Genomic DNA, 27229 nt, shown 5'->3' with positions numbered 1-27229 from the left:
TACACATAAAAAAATCAATTAATTAATTAGTAAACAAACCTTTTAAAAGGGGGAATCAAGTAATTTAAAAACCAAGCTGAAGAAATGACCTACAATGCACTACTGAAAAATCAAGGAAACAGAAACTAGGAGGAAACTGCTGAGGGCTGATACATGGCCTGCATTAAGTGTGTAAACCACTCCTGCAAAGCACCAGAGTTCAGTTTCTAAGCAACCACTTTTGGCTGCTCACAACAGCCTGGAACTTCAGTTCTACCCAGCACCCACTCTGGTCTCCAAAAGCACCTGTACTTGCATGCAAATATTCATGTACAAACACAAATACACATAATGAAAATTATAAAGAGTTGATGCACAGCAAAATTTCAGTGTCTTTATCAGTTTTAAACAACAGAATCAGCTACCTGGTTTTCAAAGCAGGAATGGACAAGGAAAATTGAGGGACGAGATAAATGATGATACAAAGACTACTTTGGTAGGGGAAGATAGAGAGCATCAAGTTCAATGGTTATTAGTAGGAATCCATAAAACAGCACAATAAGTGAAAGTCTGAATCAGATATATGGTAGGAGGATCCAGGATCATGGAAGGTACTTTCAACACACTCAAACACCTAAAATAGAAAATCACACAGAGAGGTAGCAAAGTAACAGAAATGAGCAAACAGCAGAACACAGAATCTAAGGAAAGTGGTTATCATTTATATTAATGTGATGACCACAAACCATATGAAATAAAGATTAAAACTAACAATCAGTGCTAGAGAGATGACTTGGTTGTTAAGAACACTACTCTTACAAGGATCCTGAGTTCAATTCCAAACATGCATGTCAGACAACTGCCAACCACTTCCAACTTCAGCTCCAAGGGATCTGATGCCTGTGGACTCTGGGGGCAACTGCATCCACATGTACATACTCACACAGACAGACAGACACACACACACACACACGCACACACACACACACACACACACACACTTAAAACATTAAAAATATAAGTTTCAGGGATAGTGAGAAGGCTCATTAGGTAGAGATGCCTTGCTGCCGCCAACCTTGATGACTTGAGTTCGATTCCTCCTGAGACTCATGGGAGGCAACTTCCACAATTTGTCCTCCAACCTCTACACATTTGAATGTATGTGCTCATAATTCTACACACAAATAAACAAATAAATAACTTTAAAATGTATAAATGAAAAAAGTTCTACTTTGTCAATAAACTCAATGTGCTTTCAAAGTAGGACCTTACACTAGGCTGTCTCCTAGACTCTCAGATGACAGGGACCTTACACTAGACTGTCTTTTGGACTCTTAGATGACTGGAACCTTACACTAGACTGTCTCCTGGACTCTTAGATGACCAGATGACTGGGACCTTACACTAGATCGACTCTGCTTTATTTCTCAATACATAGCTTCCTATGCTGAGTTTGCAGCTACAGTTTATTCCATCCCTGAACCCCACAGGATGGATGCATCCATTTTTAGTACCCTGTCTGGTAAGAGGGAAGAAAATGATGTGACAGGCATGGCAATGTTTGCAATTGCCAAATAAAGTTGGAAAATTCCAAATAATAAACATTTTATTAGGAAATGCATATACATCCTAAACCAAGTATGACTGGGTTAGCATTAAGTTATAGGCTAAGGCAAAGTTGTGATTAATACAGCATTCTCTGCAGTAATTGCCTTTGAAAAGTTTTCTCCAGGTCTGAACTAAGATAACTGAGCTCTTTTCATAAGTTACATTGGAAGCCTATGGGCCAGTTCTTCCTTAAAATGAAGAAGAATGACTATGTATGATAACTATGCATATTCTTAAGTTCTATAGACTCTATACATATATATACATATATTCAAACACGCTCTTCTCATACATAGCATATTTTGTTGTTGTTGTTGTTTTAACATAAAGACATGCTTGGAGGAAATTCATTTTGACATGCATCAGAGGAAGTTTAGTGAATGAAATGAGTGTTGGAATGCTTTGGACTGTACAATCAGTTTATCTCAGACATAATTAAGAGCACGGTCAGGATGGAGACCCACATTCCCTGACCTAAACAGGTTCTCAACAGCATTCTCTAAAATATGAGTTCCAAAGTCCATTTCAAAGGAAGCGAAGGGAGAGAGCAAAGAATTTTCTTTCTTCCAAGAAATACTAAAAATCACTACTTCTCTATAAAGTTTTTGCTTTAATGCATCAGAGAACTTCAGATATAGATTGCTTCATATGGCATTCTCTACACAAAGTTGGCTCCAGAATATGCCTTCAATTCTTTCATAAAATAAGGTTTTAAGGAAAGTAAAATTATATCTTAAATTATAGACATCAAAGTAGAAAGAAGTACACTAGGTAAACTACAGGGGGCTTTGAAAGCCTGTGGGCAAAGAACCCACGAAAATCAAATGTGACAAGGGCCTGGGAGTCACTAGGCTGAGCCATGTTCCCGAAAGGCATCATTAAGAAAACCATGTGAAGAGCAATGTGGCTGGCAGAAACTCTATATCAAGACCAGTGTGCCTGGCAGTGTGGCACAATCATCAAGGCTCCAGGTAAATTGTGTGCTAATAACTAGATGAAAACAGAAGAGCAGAGTTTGAAGGGAAGGCATGGCTTTCACCAGTGGTATTAAAAAAAAAAGGGGGGGGGGAGTTTCCAGGATTTGTAGACAGGGTCTCATGGCACAGTCCTGGCTGGCTGTCCTGTAACTCACTATGTAGACCAGGCTGGCCTCAGACTCACAGAGATCTGCCTGCCTTGGCATTCCCAAGTGCTGGGATTAAAAGTCTGCATGACTTTGTCTTCCTTTAAATCTATATAACCTGTCAATAATTTCAATGAAAGTCCTGGAGCTGCATTTTTTCCAAAGTATGCACTGACTTTTTAACAAACGAACCAAGACAAGCATGTATATATCAAGTTTGCCTTTGAATTGGCAGTCCTCTTGTGCTCTGCCCTTTACAGCAGAAATCAGACAGCCTCCACGGGAGGTGACTAGGTGGTGACACATTCAATACTGAAGTCACAAGTGGGCAGCCCTATGAACACATGCTACTTTGATTCTTTGACAACACACCGCTGATATTCGTCCAGGTAGATCATACTATAACTCTCTTACAGGCTTCTTTCCCAGCACAATGATGAGGATCCACGGAAGTGACACACAAAGATATTCGCTTCTTAAGCTAGCTGGAGATGAAAAACACCACTGATTTTCAGTGGTGCTAGATTTAAGCACTAGAATGAAAATGGATAGCACAGGTTTTTCCAAAAAGTACCATCTACAAACAAGTCTAAATTAATGTTCCTAAGAACCCCATGTTAATTCTATGGCAATATGTTGAGTTTCATTGTGATTAGTTTTCATTGTCAACCTTGAATAAACACTGGAAAAAGTCTCTGTGAGGGACTGTCCAGATTAGGGTGGCTTGTGGGCATGTCAGGATAATGTTACTGGAGGCTAGGAGACCTGCCTACGGTGGGTACCACCATTCAATCCTCAGGTTTGGGGTCTTGGACTGTTCAATGGTGAAAACAAGCTGCATATGGTCATACATGCATCAATCTGTCCCTCTCTGCTCTGGACAAGGGTGCAAGGGTGAGTATCTGTCTCATGCTCTTGTCTCTGCAATTTCTCTGTAATGACACACTGTATCTTGGAACTGAGCTAAAATGAACCCTTTCTCCTTGAAGTAGCTTTCATCAGTGTGTTTTATCACAACAACAGAAAGTAGGACATGATCTTTAGTGTGTAAAATACTGTTTTAGACACCAAGAAGAGAGGTGGACAAGTCAGAAAGGAGACTCTTGTCCTCTAAATCCAAGCACTTAATAATACCAAATAAGAGAAGGGGGTAACTCCACAGGGCAGTAGATGCTGTTAAGGAAGGAGGGGTCATATGAAGGACATAATTAAAGACAGGGAAAAGAGACAAAGAACCTACGCCTTAGGTTCTAAGCTGCAACTCAAATTCCATATTCTTTCTACTAAATAATATTACATTTCATAAAGTAATTTTTTGAAAAAAAAAAAACTTAGCCAATGCACAGTAGAAATGACCTCTGTGATATTTCCCAATAAGCTCAATACATTTGTGTGTCTGCTATGACACAACTTATGTGACTTATGTGTAAGTCTACATCCCAAATGGCTGCACTTTTCTAACATCTATCATTTACTGCCTCTGCCTTCTTAGAACACCTGCCACTCAGTAAACACCTTTTTGTTCTAGAGCTCAATGACATTTCTCACTTTAAATACAATTTCAGTTTCATTATTAAACAACAAAGGTTCTATCTATTTACATAAACTACATCCTCTTCCAAGAGAAGATTTGTATACCCAATATGATGGTGTCTGCTTATAATCCCAGCACTCAAGAGTTCACAGTCACCGGAAGTTAAGGCTGGGGCTGCATGAGATCCCCACTGAGGTGTGGGTGGGAATGGCACAGCCAAATCTGCATGAAAATCTTGTGGAAATACCTAAAAGAAAGGCTGCAGTTTGATGGTAAAGTAGTGATTCTTAGGTTGGCAAAGAGCCAGCAAATATGAGGACCCAGAGAATAGTCTAGAACTGGACCACTCCTCTTTCTCCAGAATTACCCTGAAAATACTTTCAAACTATACTCCATCTTCTCCCATTGTTGTGATGGAGGGCTGAGTGACACTCCCTACCCATGGTTTAAAAACCCACATAAGGTGATGTTATTATTCTTCCAGGGTATGTAAAAACCCATAGAAGGAGATATTATTTGTGCAGTGTGCAGAGATGTTAAATTTGCTAAGAACCACTGGGTTAGAGAAAGACAAAAAGACCTAGTTGCCTCCTACTCAAAGATAGGAATGAGAAGTGTGATGGCAAAAGACAAAGGCAAGATCTAGGAAAATTTTAATTAAAAAATAAAAAAGAAACCAAAACAAGAAAGAGAATCTTAGTTATCTCAAAGGTAGGGAAGTGGGAAGAAAGCTAAACACATAGGCCAAGGAGAAACTGAAGTACAAAGAAAGTCCAAGATGTGTGACACAAAAATTCAAGGTGGGGTCCCAACAGGACATTCCAGCAGCACATGCTGAAAAGAGTCCTGGACACAGACAGGAAAGACAAACCAACAATCAACAGATGTAGGAGCTAGTTCCTTGCAGAGAATCTGGGCAGAGAGCCTGGTGCAGAGAAACTTAGCAGCAGCTGTACCCTGACAGCCGCACAATGACATCTCAAAATCCATCAAGAACCTGATCTTTTCCAAGTCAGCTTTGTGCTTTTTAATTTTTGTGGTTAGTGAAGTGATCTCACCATTGACATTAATAAGGTCTCTTCTTTCTTATGAAGCACTTTGCTCAAATTTAACTGAACTAATCCAATTTGTGTCAGTCTTTGAAGAATTCCAAACCATATCATTAACACACTTCAAAATGCAGTCCGATTCAGGAATACCTTCTTTACAACTGCTTCCACACACCAGGGTCATCATTCATACAAGTCATTGGATGTTAACAGGTGAAGCAGACTAAAACATCCTAAAAGAACATTTTACATAGGTAAACCTTATAATTGAAAGTCAACTGATTTCAATGGTGGAAGCTACACCCTCCTCCCTGAGTGAGGCAGCAATTTAATGGAAAGAATAAATTAAATATTTTACTTTAAGCATAAATCCAACATTATGTATTTTAAACACAATGAAGATATAATTAATTATATGACTAACAATTTGTTTGCATGAATTCAACAGAAAGCAATGACAAGCACATCTTTGAACACTCTCAGTAACTAAGGATTCAGGCATTATGGCAGCCTGTCACTATTACCATGCAGAATGAACTCAGGCAGTGCCCTGGTCAGCACAGGTGCAAAGGACCACTTTAAAAGAAAGATCTAGGCCCACTTACATTCCCTTTCCCCTCTCTCCTTTTCTCTCTTTCCCCTGGGGCAGACAGGACTTTCCCTGTCTTCCTCGTCTCTTCTGTCCTCTCTCTGTCTCTCTGTCTCTCTGTCTCTCTGTATCTCTTTTCTCTTTCCTCCCCCCTTCCACTTTCTAATAAAGCTTCTCACTTAAGCTCTGTACACTTGAAAGGAAGAGCTCCAGACACTCCCTCCAGTAAGATAAGACCACGTGGAAATAGATTAATAAAAATGGGTTAATATTTAAAACAGATCTAGACAATAAGAAACACTAGTAACAGGCCAACAGCTTTATATCTAATACAGAGTCTCTGTGTGTTATTTGGGGGCTGATGTGGGTCTGGGACCATGCTGGTGGGAAAACATTTGTCTGCCTGCCATGTTTGTCTCTCCACCTCAGTCGCCCTCGCCTGCCATGGAATCTGCCAAGGTCCCCTTCACGCTGTATCATACAGTAACAATAAGGTTAGTAAGTAAGAGTGAGCTTTCCATGTGGGCCAATTCTGGGAGCAAAAGGTGGTTTGTTTTCATGGGTGATAGGAGATGCAGTTACTCTGGTATGAAATATGTGAACTCATAGACTAAATAAGAAATGCAGTTACTCTGGTATGAAATAGTAAAAACCTTCTAGAATGCTGACTACCTTTGTTAACTGACCTAGTCTTTCCATATGCCAGTACCTGCCCCTTCCTACCTCCTGTTACATGTCACCACCTCATAGAGAAAGCTGAAGCATCTGGAGGTACATTAATATATCCATTATCCTGAACATGACTTTCCTTCAGAGTTCCAACCCTGGTTTCACCTGGAAAGTGGCCATCACTTTAGCAAAACTGGTCTCAAGGTCTACCTCTTTACACAATCAATCCTAGAGAAGGCTATCTTCCTATTAAAGATAAACAGAAAGGTTGTTGGCTGTAGCTCAGTGGTAGACTGCTTGCCTCAAATGTGCAAGACTCTGAGCTTGATACCCAATGCTAAGAGAAAATAAAATCTCTTTATAGGAAAATGGACAGAACTGGAGAAGATAATGTTAAGCAAAATAAGAAACAAGACACAGACAGACAAATGGTAAAATACTACACATTTTCTTTCCTATGTAAAATCAAGATTAAAAATAAATAAGACATGAAGCCAGATGGGAGCTCCTTGGGGAGACTAATAGGGAGGAGAGTATGGAGCATGAAGGTAATAGAGGAATGGAACATGAGTGATGTACCTGGCACATGTATGTATGAATGTATGAAAATGTAATAATAATGTAATGTAAAAGTCCATGTTATTTGTGCAACCAAAAAAATATCACACAATAGAATCAGCTAATTGCTTTATAACAAAACAAATACTCTAGAAGACAACCAAGCAACAGGAAATTTACAGGTTAAATCAGTTTTCCTTTTCAAATGCCATAGAAAAATGAAAGTCAGACAAGTACTATTCATGTGAGAGCATTGTACCACTCAATGAGTATAGGTCAAATTATTTTCATGTATTAGTTTCTAATGAATGGAAAACAGTCATGTTTGTAACAGCTAGTACTACAGCGAAGCTTGTGCCTCAACAGGTTTGCAGAATGGCACACTGGTTTGGGATTACAGTATATTCTTCTAGAGTCCTTTTTTTTTTTTTTTCTTTTACTGAGGTCATTTGACACCAACTTTTCATGCAATAACAGTAGAGGTAACCATTTCACTGATGAATATAAGAAAAATACAAAGGGGTCTTTGTGGTCTTTGATTTTTATGTGGTTGAATTAAAGCCTATATTGTTTCTTGTTAAAGAACCAAGGATTGTGCAAAGTAGTTTCTAACAAATATAAGACAGAGTTACATTCCTACAAGTGGAAAACAAAATCACTAAATTTCAGTTTACTGTCAAGGATAAGACAAAAGCAATGAGTGCCTTGGATGCTTAGATTCAAACTAGGACAAAGGGAACAGAGGTAATAATAACTTGACAGAAATGTGTCTGTACTCTCAAAGAGTCTAACAGAGAATACTATCACTAAAGGATCAAAGAGGTCTGTCTACTCTACAGGCCCACTTAATGTCTGACCATTCTTACATTACACATTTAAACTTTACTTTTACAAACAGTCACCCCTCATCTACCCATCCTCTCAAGTCCATTAAGTATGCTAGTCACAGCTGATCTGTAGTTTATGATCTGATGAAGGAGACACTGATGCACTGCGGAATTGAGCCAGTTAACATCTTTGCCCCTCCTTCTGACCACAGCACTTCTTTAAACCATTTGCATCTCAGTACCTGTCCTAGAGAAGGAAGGCATGCCCCAGTGCGCTGAGACTGCTTAAGATACTCCTTACAAGCAGATCCTCAGTAGCCCTTGCAGTCTGCATTAGTAGATGAATAATAGCAGGTCCTTTGTAAATCAGATTGTATCTCATGTGGTATGATCTGTTCTAAAGACATATGGTCAGTAAAACATGGGATGGAAGGAGTTATTCTGTCTTTTTCCATCTGGACCCGTATGTCTTATTCCAGAAATGGCCACAACAGTCTGTCAGCGGTGAAGTGGAGAGTCAGGCTGTAGGGGAGCAATGCCTCAGCACGGGCAGATTGCAGGGTAAGTTGTACTTAAGATGCATCTTGAAGGGGAGATTCCCAAGAGTGTAGAGATAGTCATTTAACTGGTAAGTACAACATGAAGAGGTACTTTCTGTCTTTGGTTTTTATGTGGATGAGGTGAGCTACAATTTTGCAAATGGTTAACAACAGTAGGAGAACAGCAGAGGCTTGAGGAGGCACATTCAGGATGTAGCCACTAGGTAGACAAAGGATAATAATATGGAAAAAGAAGTTAGAGCCCTAATGCCAAAGACCCAAAAAGGACAGAAGGGAATTTCATTTGACACTCATAAATTAAATAAGAAGTAGAGGGCACCAGCGTCAAAGCACTGACAGCTAAACTATGATTACATCCACAGATCAGTGCTACTGTCCACTCTGGTTAAAGAATTCCCTAGCAACTTATAGCCATCAAAGTGCTCAGACCTGAACTGGTATGCTAAGAGCTGGTGGATGGGATGGAGTGCTGGGGAACACTGTTTTCCAGATACAACATAACCCTGGCACTTCTGCACTCTGAGAGCCAGTGATACATACATAAAATTGGTGTCTACCTGCATAAGATTGGGTGTGGCTAACATTCCATTATAGAGGGGGAGGGGCGTTGCTAAGGAAAAGGGCTTCACAAGACCCCACCCCTCCCTAAGAATGTATAGACAGTTAATGGTTGCTGCAGCAAAGAGGAAGGTTTCTTCTGCAGGGTAGCCACTGGTAAGTCACCCAGGCTCCTGTAAATGACACTAGTCAAACCCACTGGCTTGCCAAAACAAAAATCATGGAACTAGAAGGGGACCTATCTGGGAAAAAGGGACAACTGAGGGTCATAAGGGTAAAAGTGAGCAAAGTACATTATATACATATGTAAAGATGTCATAATGAAAACATTAGGTATAATTAATATATGCTAATAAAAACTATTACTGGTCTTTTAGAAGGCACAAGTTTTGGATATTTATGTATTTTTACTTGAAAGAACATGATTTAATATCCTTTCATGTTTAATGTGATAAGAAAAACAAATTAAGACATACATAGAAGTCAGAGATTAAAGCTTGTAGAGCTAGCTGTATTTTATCAAAACTTCTAATTTGTAATGTAGAAATTAATTTGGCTAAACCAAATGAATAATATATTTTAAAGAATATCAAAATTATTAAATTTTTAATTGAGTTTTTAATATTTAATTTTTAAGTTCACAGCTTTATAAAAATGTACTATTTTGAGATACATAAGAGACCTGATGTGTGAGCCACAGACTCAATCCCCAACAAATACCACAAGACCCCCAAAATAAAGAAAAAGGACTTAAAAGTGAAGTCTGACCTTTGTAGTAGAAATCCGTGTTGTTGCTCTGACCACAAAAGTCATGTACTATCTTCTATGGTTACAATACACAGAAGTGCCAGTAAGTTACGGATTTCAATCAAATTAGTTACTGTCATCTTCATGACAGACAGTAGCCATTGTGAAATAGTGCTATATAAGAGTTCAGAAGTTTAGAACTGACATTCAGTCCCACGACCTGCTGAATATAAATGCATTTTCATTAAATTAGTAAGAAAGTTGCTAATTCCTGCCTTCATTCTTAAATTCTATATGAAAGGAGGGAGTGCTGATTAGAACAAAGGAATGCCAAACTGAGTCTAGTGTGAAATAAATGAAAGTCTGAAATCAAGTTATTATAGTTAGTGTTCGCTGTACATTGTCAGGGAAAAAATGCTCTGAAGTATAATTTAAGATAACAAAGATAGAAAAGATTCAAACATTACATACTGAAATTTCTGAAGATAACAACTCTATTCTAGGAATGTATTTCATAAGGACAACCAGATGATTTCGCAGGCTTAGGAAGGATTGTGAAGCAGCAATACAGAAATATGTATTTATAAAGTAAAAATGTACAGCTAAAGTGGAGATCAGGATTAATGAGAAGACCTCAGTATAAGGCATGGGTTTGGACACAGCTAGCTGTGCTCACTTGGAATGCCACTTTCAAGTTAACACTGTTGAGAAGTAGGTTCCAATTATGATCAGTATTTGACCCTAATTCAAATAGATATTTTCTCCTTGTGAACACTTACGTGAAATGATGGCATAACCCCATGGACCTCTGTATCTCTGTCCTTGATTCAAAATGAATCAATGGCAACTATAGGCTAACAATTTTCTATGTACTCGTTTTTATGAAATCTCTGCCTTACTCGAGAAGTTACATTGAAAAGTCTTTTAATCTGCTCCTGAAAAGAATTGACTGGATTGCATTTAAGTTCAAGTTCAAGGGTATTAAAATGTACACAGGAGAGTGGCGAAGGTGCGAGGTTATAGATTTTAACTTCCTCACTAGAAAATTGACTCAAAATAGATTTTCTAATTTACAATGAATCAAAAGAGAAAACATTAGACCATAGCAAAAATGGCACAAATGTATCAAAAGCCAAATGAATAAACATTTGAGGAGATTTATTATTAGAAATTGCAATAAATTTTGGAGTGATGAATTGATTTTAGTTAAAAGGTATAACTGACAATTTATTGGGCGGGAAGATGCATTATTTTCCAATTGTTCTCCATCTACAGTAAAACTGATTTGTGTCCTATTGTATTTTATGGAAAAGGAGAGTGCAACTTTCAGTGATTCAGATTAAATGTATTAATCATAACCAAGCACTGTGACCTATATATCTACTATTAAAGAAGATTTTTGACATTTAATTCTGTAGCAATATTTTGGCTCTGTACCACTCTTCCTAAATCCAATTCCTGCTACAGTTGGCAGATTTCTCCCTTTTAATTTTATGAGGCTGAAAGTAGCATTTAGCCATCCATGCGGTAAATAATGCAGGATTAGAAATATTTAGTGTTTTGTTTCCCTTTCAAGAGTAGTAATCCATCAAGTCCAAAAATGTTCTCTAAAATTTTTCTATATTTTTGGCAATCTCTAATATATGGTATCATAAAAACTATAAAATTAAATAAAATGCATTACATAGACAGAAGAGATGTGCTTTCCTGTGACAACCTAGGAGAATGGGTAAAATGGACTTGGAGTCAGAAACAGGCAATCTTTACTAGAAAACCAAACAAAACCAAAAAAAAATGGGCATTCAAAATTGACATTCAATTAGAAACTTTTAATTTTATCCTTTGGGGCATGAATCTTAATAAGTATGCAAATATTTTCTAAACAATTTAACTACTTATTACCCCATAAGCCATGCAGTGCTGTGGAAGTGTTAGATTAAGTAGGAGAATAATTATCAAACACTTAGGTGCTCTCTGGATGTGACTAAAGGATCTATAAACACTAAAAATAAATCTTAAACTTATTACACCAAAAAATGAATTAATTCATTTTTTAAGTGATATGCAAGTCTAAATTACGCTCAAACTTTCTTACAAAATCTAATATATCCAATTTGACTCTAGAATATATTTATGCTTAATATTTAAGCTTAAAAATTAAGACTTTTATGCTTAATATGTAAGCTTAAAAATTATTAAAACCCACAATTTTAAAAGTAAATTATTAAGCTAAAAAATCAGTTCAACTGACTTAAAAACCCAAATTCCAACTTTCAAAACTAAATTCATATAAAATGATAATTTTGGTTATTAATGAATAAAATTATTACAATAATCACCCCATAACTGCACATGGTACTTTGAGATATATCAAAGTAATAAAATAACCTGTCAAATAAGTAATTATCTGCATTTAATCTATATATAAAACAAATGGCCCAGAAATGAGCAAAGTCTGTCATTCACTCAAGACACTGGGATGCCATATATTCATGGTTAGAACATCTAATTTCTTCATACATATTCATGTCTTAATTCACTTTTAATGAAATTCATAATTACAAATTATTGTGAAAACAAGTTTATATTCATAGTGATGAAATAAAATCAACAATTATCTACCAGAAATGAGATAATTTAAAGAGTGTATGTGTATGTATGAAGAATCTACCTTTCCTTTTTCCATACATATATTGTCTGCTGTGCCCTTCTTGCCCTTCACAGTGTTACACTGGGAAATGCGAGTTACATACAGAAAGAAACATCTGTAAGGGAATTCCAAAACAAAGTAAAGGCATCTCAACCACAGACACAATGTCATGAGAATTATTCAAGAAAGATAGTGTCAATACTGTATCCAGATCCCAGAGAAGGATGAGGACAAGTAACTGGAGCAGACAATGGCTTCTAGAAGCTGAGAGCCACCAGAGGCTTTTGCTCTTATTTGTGTTTTAATCTCTTGGTTGGTAGAAGGATGGTTTCTTTAGGGGTGTTCTCACCTAGCCTGAACTAGCCATAAACTCCTGTTGGCTTAGCCTTACAAGTAAGTATTGGGATTATGGGGGTACACCCCTGCATTCATTGAAATTAATTTTGAAGTGTTATGAGGAAAAGATTAATCAAAGGTGAAGAGGTCGGATATTGCCAAGCTTGTGGCTGAAGCCAAATTATTTATCTCTATAAAATTTGCAGCAATTTGAAAAGATTAAGCATTCAATAAAAATTCCCACATCCACCTTCAGAATGAGAACCCAAGTAAATTTTCATCAAATAATATATGAAGCTGATAATAAATTTAAGATTTATTCTTGCGGTGTTTCAAAAGTAAATCTTCAGGCAAGAACACTGAAACCCGAAACAAGGAGCACAGGGCAATTCCCAGAAAGCTGGGTCTGCAGAAGAAACCTGGGGCTCAGCAGTCAGGATTCAGATCCTCCTTAGTTTCTGGAAAATCTTCCTGTGCATATATAAAGTGTGGTACACTACTAATGTAAGTTGGGCATAGGACTATTTCACCAACTTCTTAGAAGAGAAAAACTCCCAGAAACAAAACAGCTTCCTTTCTGATGAATTGGAAAGAGATGACCTAAAAGGTTAAATCAAGAAGATCAAAGAATAGTTGAGAAAAATAGATGGTTTAAGCATAAAGGAGGGAGAAGCTGAGGAAGAGGGAGGGAAGTATATTTACATGATGAAAATTTAGCACCTTCAAAAACATAACATTAGGTTTGATCAACCAAATACAAAATAATGATTTTCCCAATACATTAAGTTGGCCAGAATAGTTAAAATATACTATTTTCAGGAGCCTTTAGGCCCATCCGAGATTTATAGTATCAACTGGGAATACAAGCATTTTACCTTCACAAAGAAGCCTAAGCAGCCTGACGGTTCCATGGGCCAGACATTAAGTCCTGACACTATCAACTATTTGTAATGACCCTAAACAAGTGTGACTATGTAGTGTGTGGCCATGTGTGTAACCATGTGAGTGCTCCTGAGAAGGCCAATAGGTGACATCAGGAATCCTGCTCTAACACACCCAAGCTATTCTCTTGAGACATAGTCTCACCCACTGAGCTGGTAGCTGGAACATCCTTCCTATGTGTGCCCCTCCTGCTGAGCAGGCAAGCTAGCAAGCCATGATGATTCTTTCCCCACCTAATTCGGGAGTTACAGGGCTCAGTCACACCAGCTTTTATGTAGATGCTGACCTCATGCTTGCACAGAAACATGGCAAACAGTCCTATTCACCAAGGCAGGTCCCTGGGCCCCAGGTAAACTATTTGTCCCTCAGTTTCCTGGTATCTAAAGTGAAAAGGACAGTAATACCCACCTCCTCTGGCTCTTTGTACGAAATGAATGGACATTCACAGGGAATATGATAACACTACATATGGTGAGACATTATTACAGCAATAAAAAGCTTATAAAAGTAAATTACTTAATAATTTGAAATATGCCGCTAAACAAATGAAAATATAAGTATAGCCTGTGATCTCTCAGTCCAAAATGCTAGTAGGAGTAGCATGGTAGAGGAGACACGGGGATGGAGATGATACTTCATACTTGTCCTCTAGATTTTCAAAGCCTATGTATCAATTACTTTTTCAAATAATCAAAATTTAAAAAGCACTAGGTAGGCCTTCCCAGTAAATATAACACAGTGGTCATGAAATTAATATTATTGTGACTTTTCTCCCAAAGCCTGACTAAAAGAGGTCAATAAAAGGCTAAAAAAGGTTTACTCCACAAGGACAAAGAGAACATAGAGGAAAATACCATCAAAGGTGGAAAATCAAAGCTGTAATGCTGCTGTTCGGCTTTGCGTGCAAAAGCATGGTGAGGAAGCGGCAGTCAAAAGCAATCCAAGCAAAGCAGCAGACGCCAGAAGGCTTGGGAACTGGAGGGTGGCATGACTTAAAGCAGGTACCAGTGTGAAGTCTGACTTTTCCCCATGTAAGGGTGTTTTTGCCTATATGTATGTCTGTGCACTATATAGGTGCCTGCTGCCCATGGAGGCCAGAAAAGCATCAGATCCCCTCAAGTGGGAGTTACAGAAGGATGCTGGGGATCAAATCTGAACCTTCCAGAAGAGCCACAAGAGGTCTTAACCACTGAGCCATGTCTCCAGGCCCTGTAATGTCTGCTCTTAAAAAGCTGGTTGTGGATCCTACACCTTGGCCCACACTCACATCAGAACTGCTGCCCTGTATCTCAGCACAGGTTCAAAGTTGATCACATGAAAACTCAAATAAGAAAGGAACTGTTCCAATGGACCTCCCAATAGGATATTATGACAGTCAGAGAGATTCAGTAGAAGTCTGCACATGGAGTGTTCCCTGAAGTTAGTGGACTCCTGACCTAAGGGTAAACCCTACAGATAGAGTACCTAAGGTTCTCCCAGTCATCCAGCCAGCAAGCAAAGCTTGTGTCACAAGGCATTCTATTGACTTGTAAGCACAGGCTCAAATAGAATCTTCTATGTTATTGTTATGGAATACATGCATAGTCAGCCATATTATAAGCAATGAAGGAACTTTAGAAACCAGTATTTGTTAGAAAAGATGTTATAATCACACTGGCATCCTAACTACTTGATTAGAGGAAACACCCTTAAAATGGAGACAGACACAGTTAATCACTATCCATACTGAAAAACATTAAGCACAAGCAGTGCTGAGAAGTGGGCTGTCATGGTGTTAACATACAACAACAGATGTAGTAATCAAGTAAGTGGAAGATGAACTGTATAAAACCATGGGGGGGGGTGTGGATGGATAGATGGAAGGATGGATGGATGGATGGGTATAAAGGCAGATGGGCAGATGAAGAGCTGAGAGAGTGCCATTTCAGATGAGAGTTTTGAAGGTTTTGAAGAAATGGCATAGAACAGGAGCTACTTCTTCAAGTGTATAAACCCCACAGCAAAAAAAAAAAAAAAAAAAAAAAAAAAAAATGTGAGCAACAACTGGTATGTTTGAGTATTGAAAGGGCTGACCAGGGGCGGGGTCTCAAAAGCCCATGAGCATCTGGACAGGACAGAACTGTCAAAGATCACAGGTAAGCAATAGAAACAGAAAACTCTGGATTTTATTACACAAGCAATGAAAGCTGCTCTGTCTTTTTAAAGGGCCTAGGACGTTTTACCAATGTTCATTTGGAATTATAGGTAATAAGGATTAGAAGCCAGGAAAACCACAAGACTAGGAAAACTAATGTCCTACCAACATAAGAGAACGAAAATAGCCTGACTGCAGAGAAGGAACAGCTGTGTGTAAGGGAAGAAAAGAGGCATAGTCAGCTATGCCCACTACAATCACTGCCCTAAATAAATGCTTCTTTTTCCCCTCTCCCTTTTCAAATTAATTTATGCTAATGAAACTTAGGCACTTGAGGACAAAGATATACATGTCTAATCATTATACCTAACCTAAACTACTGCAGAGTAAAAATTCCAAAAACTTTCATTATGTATACAATTTTATCAAAGAATATGTGGCTAAAGTCAGAATCTAGAAACATGTTTCTAAATCAGATGTAATATATTTACTAACATGACAACTGATGTGAAGCATTAAAATGTTTTTGTGATCATGTAGGCACTCCTTTAATCACAGCAATAAGGAGGCAGAGGAACCAGAGCTCTGTGAGTCCAAGACCAGTCTACAGAGGACAGTCAAGACTACACAAAGAAACTGTCTCAAGATGTCCCCCCTCCAAAAGTAACATTTTTGTGAATTTAAAAGTTGGAAGAGCTATAGGGCTGTACTCACACCTGCTAAGGAGGCTGAGGCAAGAGGATGATCCAATCCTGTCTCAAAACTAAAAAAAAAAAAAGAAAGAAAGAAAAAGAAAAAAGAAAAGAAAAAAAAAAAAGTCAAGGAGAGCTAGGGATGTAGCTCATAGGTACAAATTTGGGGATGACAGAGGTCTGGATTCAATCTCCAGAACTAAACACAGAACTAGAAGAGCCTATCAAAGACACATGAAATCAATCCCAAATCAATTTCCTGATTTACACGTGAAACTCTAAGATGAGTGCTACACTTTAACAGAACAAAAAATTTCATCCAACTTTTAGTTTATTCCCTCAGTACTGTGATGGTTAGCAAACAATTTATTGAACAACAGAAACATTATAAGTTTTGTTGGCTTAAAATATGTATACAATTGGGCTCTATGTTTAGGTTTTGGAAGCCAATTTCTTAGATAGCAAGCCAGCAAATACCTAATTGGCAAGTATTAATTCAAGAGTACAAACAAAAACCCTTTCCATCTATATAATTTCTTCATGAATCCCCAGTTTTGTAAATTGACCTTCAGTTGGAGGGAGGATGTACAGGTGATTTCAGAACAACACCAAAAAGAAATGCTTCTTAAATATTATATGGAAGTGTTCTACCCATCACTGATACTTTAACTTTTCTGATAGTAGGTACCTGACACATCCAAAGGCAAATAGGAAAACTGAGTTTTATAGACCATCAAAATAATTTTATCAGCAACATAAAAAGCAGAAAACCAGAGTTGAACAAGGCTTGGAAAAAGTGAAATATATGCATTTCTACCTCCCTGATTTTGATTTTAAAAAGAAAGTAATAGGGACTCTGACAAGGTCACTACTATTGTAAAAGGCAACCAGGAAAAGGTGTGAACTGGAATGTTCATCTACGGAATCACATTGCCACCAATCCACGGCAATGAGTCCTTTTTCATTGAGAAAGAGGGTAGGGTTGAGACAAGGAGTTGCTAAATAGTCCCAGTTGGCATGGACTCACTATGTAGACAAACCTGGCTGGCTCTAACCTTCCATGATTCTCCTGCTTAGTTACAGATGTGTCTCCCCAAGTCCAGACTTCATTTCTTATAAACAAAAAGGAGTATTCAGAACATATTTCAGAGGTTTTTAGGATACAAAGTAGAAATGGTGTTTAGCTAACTAGACTCTAAAGTGTATTGTAAGTCTCAAACATAGCCAAACATGGTGGGTAATGTCTATACATACCCACAGCAATCTGAATTCTGAGGATCAAATGGAGACCATCTCACTATTACACAGAGAGCTCATGCCAATCTGGGATACACAAAGATTCTGTATCCACAGAAACATAGATGCCTCCTACGTTTCCAAAATCAGTGTTCTGAAGGTTCATCAGTGAGTCAGTCCGAGAGAGCTGAGTGAGGAGATGTATAGTTGTGACACAGCACTTAAAAGCTGGATTATCACCTTTGACTTCACAGCAAGTTCAAAGCCAGCTTGGTCTACGTGAGACTATGTTTGAAAGACAAACAAAAGTCCATAGACACCTAAAAAATATTAATCTGAAGCCATTTCCGGAACAGTGATATAGGAATTTGTACTGCTGTAATACAATTTGTATTTTTAAATGTAGAAGGTGTGGCATCCAAATATCCATAGGGCAGAAGCAAACAAAGTGCGAACACGTTGACTTTGACATAATCATTAGGATTATACATAAGTAGGACAGCCGAAGTCCATATAGTTACCACTTAAAAAGCTTCTTGACCCTAAGTTATCACGCTTAATGAACTGGTGTGAGGAATGCACATGCTCGCTCCTTTCCTCCAGATGAGTAGTTAGTGAAAGAGTGACCTAAAGAAAGCCACGAATGGATTAAGGTTGAAAATCATTCTATCCAATTTTACTCAATAACCTTCATTTCCTGCAATTATCCTACTGCCTTTCTAAGTGCTCCCCATGGATAAGTTTATCTGCTTACTCCTCCTCAACCAAGATTACTTTTACTTATTAAAATATAAGCTACAGGTGACCATATAAGTCTCATTCACAGCTGTAGGATTCAAGCCTAGAGCCATACAGTCATACTGACCAATCTTTGTGGAGTAAATGGATGCCACTCACATAATAAGACTGAAGATTCAAATGATAAATTAAGGTTCAGTCCATCATCTGGCTCACACTTAATGGAGGAAGAGGATGGAATTTATACTTCTAATATGTTTTGCTATAAACCCCTCCATACTAATTATCTATCTATTCCATGATGTGTCAGACCCAAGCCCTTACTATGCCTTCATGCCTACAATTACCTATGGGGAATGAGTTGGTAAGCTCTAACCCATTCATTGGATATCAGCTAAAGTATCTTGTTTCTATAAGAGACTGCCTAGAATTTTACCAGGTGGCTTCAAAAGAGAAGAAAGGTAAGAAACAGGTATTTCATCATAGGTGAACAAATACAGTAACATGATAGTAGAGATGATGAGTTTCCTTGAAAAGGAGAGTAAATTAATATCGAACGAAGAAAAATTGACCAGAAAGCTCCAGACCTGGAAAACAGTAAAGATTAGGAAGAAAGTCCCTAGAGCCAGTTATAAATCCAATGGATGCCATAAATACTTTATGATTATTATAGCATATCTTGATTGTGGCTGCCATTCAAGATAGTGAAGACTGATGTGGATGTCTCAACATAACTCACACTTGAATATGTTAAGCAGAAATGAAGACTACTTTAGGAAGAGAATTTATTTATATTTATTAGAAACATAACATCAATATGAAGAAATGTCCAAATCATATTAATTTTGGTTTATCAAAGAAAAAACAGTTTAAGATGTAACCACAGCATTAGATGTAAAACCTACATGATAGGAATATTAATCACATTAATTTAAACATATAAACAGTATACAGAAAATATCTAGCACATGCTAAGCATTATACTGTTTCACACTGCACATTTCCACCATTTTGAAGATCCCAAATTCCAGTGTATGAGGCCACAACTATACTAAGTCATCAGAGCAGCAAGCACAAATACTTTATGGAAAAATATATGTGGTCACATCTTGTATCATTAAAATATCATGAATGATTATCTGTATATATGTTTTAAGGAGTTTTAGAATATGGAGAACACAAGCATTCAAATGCAAGTAAGTGAATAAATCAATGCTACTGTATACTACTAAATATATGTATGTTTCACATTTAATAAAATATAACCTAAGAATATCAATATTAATATTGATCCTATTCAATGATATAAAATAAATGTTATGGGATCTACATTTTTAATTATCAACTGTAATTATTAAAATACAAAATAGAGTAACATCAAAATGAAAAAATTGAAGTAAACAGACACTAGTAGATTTCTTCTATAAAATATTACCATTTTATTGACTTGCACTTTTCTATAATACAGAACCAATTTTATCTTGAAAATTTCTAAGATTAAAATTATAAAAATCTAGATTTCAGGCTGATGTTGAGAAGAAAATGAAATTAACATATAATTAACATACTTAGAATATAACTTTCTAAACATACATTCTCCAAAGTCTACAAAAACGCTCTGGGCATACAAAATTTTCAGGCAGAAAGGTACTAAAGGATTCAGCTGTTGAATCCCACTAACAAAAGCTTGGATAACAATCACCCCATAGTCAAAATATCATTGCAGACACAGACTGGGTTATTTTATATCAGTTTAGATTTATTTTCTGTCATAAACTCTTTTTGCTTTGACTAGTCTGAGAAAATAGGTTATTTAAATCCCTTATTCAAACCAATACCATTTTAAATGAGCTTTCTCAGTAAAAGGCTATAAAAAGCCTAAATATTCCTAAAGTGTTAAGAACTACAACACAAACACTGAACAGGACATATGAAGAGTTCACTACAGTTAGATGATCACTGTCAACAACTTCATAAAGGAAGCACCTACAACAGTCATTCATGGTCAGCCACTGAATGAACTGCCTCCATGCCTGGAACAGACAACACTTCCTTTACTCTGAGTGACACAGGTACTGTGACTATGAACAGTGTGACATGACAATTTATATAAAGGGTTAACACTCAGGCTTTTGTTTATATACTTAAACTTGAAAATGCAAACATAATGAAATAACTAACGAATCAGATTCTTCTGTTTGTTTTTTGGCAAAATAAAAACACCACCAGTACCTTGCATGTTTCTGTAATCACACGAAGCTGGTCTTCAAGTGACTATAAACATTTTAAGCAAAGCCTTCTACCTTACTACAATGTCTTCCATAATAATGATGAGTCTTTTCCCACAACATTTTAGCAGTCAACACAACATGAATAATTTTAGTGCATATTATACCTGTTGATGAATCATTAGTTCAAAACAAAACAGAACTTAAAAATCTCTCACCCTCAGAAAACACAGATTAATTGCAATACTCAGATATGCTGGAGCACACCTTTAATCCCAGCACTAGGAAGAGGCAGGGAGATCTCTGTGAGTTCAAAGCCAGCCGAGCCTACACTGGGAGTTCCACAGCAGCCAGGGCAACATAGCAAGATCCTGTCAAGAAAGCAGAGTATGACATCCTGGCTACATAGAAAGCTACCTTTTAGTAAGGTTCCTTGAATTCATGTTGTAAAAGAGTCTCCTCAAACTTGAGTCTTGCATCATTATTGTGTTATCATTCTGAATTGTACTTAATGAATACAGCCTGGCTGTTATCTCCTGGGTAATGACCCTAGGACATTCTATGAAAATAACAATTCTCCTAAAGTTAGGTACTGAAAGGCTGGCTAGCAGAGTACCAATAAACTGAAATTTCTAACCATAGAACAGCAGTAATTCCTTCTTTTGCTTTTTTGAAGCAAGGTCTCAAATAGTACAAGCCGACTCCTGATTCCTCAGCCTGCTCCTCTCAAGTGCTGGTATTACTAGTGTGTGCCACCATGCCAAGTTGAGTAATTGTTATCAAGAGTAAATTCTCAGGACTTGTAATCTCACATATACATGGGTACATTTTTTTTTTTTTTTTTTTTTTTTTTTTTTTTTAAAGAGGAGTAAGACTGGATTCAAACCTCAGTCTAAAAGAATAGCTTAATGATTTGGAAGGAGGGGGCATGAAGAAATGGGCTTTACACCTTGAAGTTCAATTCTGAGGCTTAAGAACTGATCTCTAAAAGTTTACTCAGAAACATTCTTCAGACTACATTAAAGGCAAAAGTCAGATCAAACAGAAGTAAGATACAAAAGAAACCTAAATCCTATAAAAATAAAGCACTCTACTAAGGTAATGTCAAATTATAATAACATATATAAAAACATGAAAAGTTTAAAGTCAAATTCTACACCTGGATTCATGATTAAAATTAAGTTGCATTACCAGCTATTGTGTTTATTACCTTCAATAACAGCAATTATTTATTATATACTATGTGCTGAAGATGGACCTAAGCCTATATATGTACTTTAACCTCTTTTAAGACTGACAGCACTTCTATTAAAAAAAAAAAAAAATGTCTCTAGTTCACAAAAGAAACTGTGGTTCTTAACCTTCCTAATGCTACAGTCCTGTAGTACAGCTCCTCATGCTATAGAGACCCCCAACCATAAAATTATTTCATTGCTGCTTCATAACACATAACAATTTTGCTGCTGATTTGGATCATAATGTATCTGATATGCAGGATATCTGGCATGTGACCACTCTGCTTTCCACAAATACATAGCCTTGCAGATTCCAAATTTGAAAAATTATTACCAGTTAAAATGTATTTGCAACCTGAAAGCCAATATTCAGAACTTTTGCAGATATTCATGGGCATGCACAGAGCAGTGAAAAATCTGAGCTTCCTGGGGAAGGAAGGAGCACTCCAGAGGAAAGAACAAGCACTCGGCCTCCGTCCTGCAGCCCTGGCTCTATAAACAAGGGTCCTTTGTGTGATCTACTGAGGACTGGTTTGTTGAAGTTTTGTGCTTTATTTGGTGATTTTACTGCTTTCAATGGCCCCAAATTCACGCTGAAAGTGGAGTTTGCCATTGTTACTAAGCATGAAAAGGCCATAGTGAGCCTTATGGTGAAAACACATGTTAGAGAAGTTTGTTCAGACTTCGGTGACGGTGCTATTACCCATAATTCCGTGTTTGGGAATCAACAATGCACAGTAAACACCTTTAAACATAAATACACACACAACTTTATTCAGTCAACAGCTAATGAGGACATGAGGACCCAAGACCCCCACACAACCTGAACGTGCATCTGCTGCAGGAGAAATGGCTTCTGACACCCTAAATGAGTACAGTGACTTCACTCAACAAGTGTGTGAGGAATGCAGGCAATAACTGAATGGCCTATACTTTAGTCCTTTCCGCACATGCACTCCATCACTGTATGTGAGTAGGTGTCACCTACCCACTAAGACCCTCTGCTGCCATTCTGCTTAATGGATTGCATTTGCATCTACACAGTTGGAATTTGGTCCTAAAATGAGTCTTTCTTATGTACACTTTGGCTTTCCAGTGTCAATCTATGCTAACTGAAATTAGTTTCTTACTATAAGAAATTGGGGTGAGGGGATGGGAAGGGAGGGTGGTTAGAGTGCATGTGAGAGGGCAGAGAGGGTAAAAAGGAGGGAAGGAGGGAGGAAGAAAGGGAGGGAGGGAGGAAGGGAGAGAGAGGAAACTGGGATCAACATGTATAATAATAAATTAAAAAAAAAAATGCTTTGACTCCAAAATTTAAGTTCAAGGACAAGTTACTGGGGAAAAGGATTTCTATTTTTGTTTCTACAGAAAATGAAAAGATATGGATTCCTTACAGACTAATGTGGTTTGATCAAGCCAGACCACCTAAAACAGAGTACCAGGTGATCCTACATTCAAAGCAGCTGGACAAAGCAACCATGCAGACTACAGCCAGGATTTCTGCATCTTCTTAGAATCCCGCATGACAGCGCCCCTTACCAGCAGGAAGTAGCTTGGAAAGAACAATGCCCAAATTCCCAAATATTGTCTATAAATGTTTGTTTTCATTTAAATGGACTTGGTTATATAAAATAAATTTTTTAAAAAAAGAACTAATGGACGACCTTTAATGATGACTGTCTTAGCAGGTTAAAATTTTTAAGGTAGCAAGCTACGTACATTATGAGCAAAAACAGAATTAGAAACATCAGCACAAACTGAAAATCTTACCTTTCTCGCTCTCAAGTCAGAGATTTTATTGGAAACAAAAATACAGTATGTAAAAATATAAACAAGGACAATCCAGGGTTGACAGAAAAAAACCTTAAGGAGTCCCCTGTTTTCAGTAGAATTTTGAATACAGCAAAATGAACATGGAGAACACTCGATGGCTATTGGGATATTGTGCTCGCCCCATGTTAAACACACATGTATAGAAATCTCCATGAAGTGCAGCCTAATCACTGCTTCACAATTTAGAGGGAGGCAGCTCGAGGATGACGCAGCCATGTATCATCACCACCATGAAGCCAGTCTATCAGTTGTAATAGCTTCTATAAAACAGCACAGCGAGGCTGCAGTAAGCCTAGAAAATGGGCTACAAATCCCAGCTATGCTCAAGCAAGCAGTGGAGCAAAAACAAAAATAGGTAAAGCTGAGCCAAGAATTAGATAGTATTCATCTAGATTCATGATTGCTGAGGCAAAGTTCATAGGCTGAGGCATTCAAGTGACTTATTCAGACCTAAAGGACACTCAGCTTACAAAACAAAAGCATTTCTGTAATTCAAAAAAAAAATTGTTTTGCTCTAAGACAGTATAAAAATTCTTATTACAGTTATTAAGTACATCACTGCAGCTTTTATATGGGACAGTAGAAAGGGCCAACTTGTACTGTGTCATCTTTGAGCTCTCGTCATAATTCCTACTTACTTTAAAATTTTTCAGACCACAATAATCTTAGGTAGGGTAATGTCAATTTTGTTTCCCTTCCATCATATTTAATTTAGCCATTAAATGATGAAATGACAACTAAGCCATACAATACGAAAACATTAAATCACCAAAAATATTAATCATTAAAAATAACATCATAAGAATTATGCCACCAATGGGAATGTTTTATTTCCATCCTGCTTGATGAAAATAAGCTTAAAAAGTATTTCTAAAACTCAGTGGCACACATGGACTGCCATCCAAGGATGAACAAGCATCTCGCTGTAGACGTGACAGTGAGATTCAGTCATGCAGTATTGTTAAAACACCAGGTTCACATGATTTCATTAAGCTCGGAGACAGTGAGGCAGCTGTGACCAGTTCAGGGATCAGACACACACCAATGACAATGTGACAGCAGGGTGATTACCTAATGTAGACTAGTTTGGCATCACCGTGCTGTTTTAGAGGTAGGATGACTTTTGCAGTACAATGAAAACTATAGTATAAAATACAATAGGCTGTACCCTGAGTAAAACACAAGTATTTTAAATAATGCTGGTATAGAAGACTTTTTTAAAATGAACCATAAATGGTAATACATCATTTTTTATTTACATATCAGGTTAAAAACTGAATCTTAACCAGTCATAGAAATATTAAGGAATACTTGGGTTAAATATAGTTTTCAATTTTCTATCTTTGTTAGCATTTGGCAAAGCAAGCAATACATAAATGGATCCAATGTTAAAAACCATAAGAGAGAAAAATGTATAAAATATACAGTAGTCTGAATCCACCCTGGGCCAACCTACATCTCAGGGAATCCTCCCCATTCAGATTCACTTCTGGCTAAAAGAAACATCAGTCTGCATCAAAGAGGCTCGCACTTCAGTGTATTCCTCCAGGGAAGAGGACAGGAGCCAGGGTCCCTCGAATGGCACTCCCCAGGTGTTCAAAACGTAACTAATTTAATAGCAATAGAAGATTTGGTTTATAGGGGAATCTCACTGGTCCAGTTTGTAGCCTACAAAAAAATGGATTATTTTTAAGTACAACATTAGAATATAAATAAAGCTGAGGATGTGACTTTTTATTCCATAGAAATGAAAACATTTCCAAACATGACAATTCAGTAAAATAGCATGCCTACCATTGAAGGCGGGGCCCCTCCAGATTTCTTAATATTCTTTGAAGGCGTTCCACGAAGGCAATTGAGTCTCGCTTGGAAACCTGGGAAATCAAACAGGCAATTTAGAAGATGCTGTGATCACCGAAGCATAGAAGAAGATCCTATCAACAGAGAATTAAAACTAAGTTGTTCCTAGTGGTAAACACCAAGAATATTATTGGGGAAAATGTGAAACACACTTTAAAAAAAAACCTGAGGTAATTCCCAGCAGGGTTCTAATGCAGTCAGCACTTAACTAGCTGGTACTCCAATAGTAAGAACTCTTTCTTCCCAGTTCACACTCCTCTAAGCCTCCTGGATGAGTGATTGGGGTCCAACACACTTCTCTACAGCATTCTGTGTGTACAGTCTGTTCCCACTTGGGTCTACCCTTTCTTTCGGTGAGAACAGGAGCTGATGGGGCCAGCACTTAGGCAGTACTACCGACCTCTTCTGCCAGGGTGTGACATGAGGGGGAAAGAGCCACTGAGGATGCTTTCAAACACAGGGTCTGGCAGGTTTCTGTCCAGCTCTGCAGGATCTTCCTTTTCCCACCAGGGCACAACTCCAGCGATTCCGCAAGCTCCCCCTGACTCCTTCTCATAGAACCAATCGCTCTGTTCATCATCACCTGTCCAAAAACAAAAGTGCCCCGAAAGATTCAGTTTTATCATGGAAACATATTTAAACATTTATTTTCTAATATTGACAATGGAGTACCTAGGTGTAACTTTATTATAAATAACAATTTAAACTTCACTTAACCCCAGTGATCATCAACATTTTGTCTTCAGATTTAAACAGATAAAAAGAATAAAAGTGCAGAATGTTGACAACTTATAAAAACATGAGAAAGGTAAGATTTTAAATGAATCACTGAATTTTCCTAAGATGCCCCAGAAGCCACCATTACTGATGGTTTTTCCTAAGAGTTTTCGTATGTCACTATCGTTTTCCCTTTTATGAGACTTCCAATTTGACTATAAAATTTTAAAATGGAAACTGTAATCATGAAACAAAAACAATGCCAAAAAAAACTGCCTAAACTTAAGGTGAAAATGACATATGACAAACAGATTTAGTTCAAATAAACAGTGAAAATTAAAAGCAATAAGTGAAAACTTTGTTAAAATTTACAAAAACTCAAATATTGACATTTCATAGGAGAGATAATTTATTTTTTTTTATTTTTTGGGGTTTTTTTTGTTTGTTTGTTTGTTTTGTTTTTTTGAGACAGGGTTTCTCTGTGTAGCTTGTAGACCCAGTTGGCCTTGAACTCACAAAGATCCGCCTGCCTCTGCCTCCCAAGTGCTGGGGTTAAAGGTGTGAGTCACCACTGCCCAGCATGGAGCGACAAATTTAAAGGTTAGCAGGTCTATTAACTTCAGCAGGGACTCACTTGATACTGACTACCTTATATCTGAATTGCCATTAACACACCATGTCCATTGCTATACTTGGAAGTCTGAGGCACAGATCAAGAATGAAAGGCTAGCTTGATACAAACAGAGCATGTCTCAACAAACAAACAAAAAACCCCATCACTTTACATTTATATAATAATATAATATTGCAACATTATTCTTAGAAAG

At 37.4% G+C, this 27229-nt stretch overlaps 1 protein-coding gene across 5 annotated transcripts in view; it reads right to left on the bottom strand.

Annotated features, from left to right (window-relative positions):
- Gpatch2 (G-patch domain containing 2) overlaps window positions 1-27229 on the bottom strand; it is a 143108-nt gene that overhangs the window by 99304 nt on the left and 16575 nt on the right. For all 5 annotated transcript variants that reach the window (XM_051186530.1, XM_051186527.1, XM_051186526.1 and 2 more), the window contains 2 exons: window positions 26086-26268; window positions 25620-25699 (listed from right to left, as the gene is read on the bottom strand). In XM_051186530.1, coding sequence (XP_051042487.1) covers window positions 25620-25699; window positions 26086-26268 — 263 coding nt within the window. The remainder of the gene's footprint in view (window positions 1-25619; window positions 25700-26085; window positions 26269-27229) is intronic.

The sequence above is a fragment of the Phodopus roborovskii genome, unplaced genomic scaffold (genome assembly GCF_943737965.1).
Source record: "Phodopus roborovskii unplaced genomic scaffold, PHOROB, whole genome shotgun sequence".
NCBI lineage: Eukaryota > Metazoa > Chordata > Mammalia > Rodentia > Cricetidae > Phodopus > Phodopus roborovskii.
This window is presented reverse-complemented; position numbering and strand designations above follow the sequence as displayed.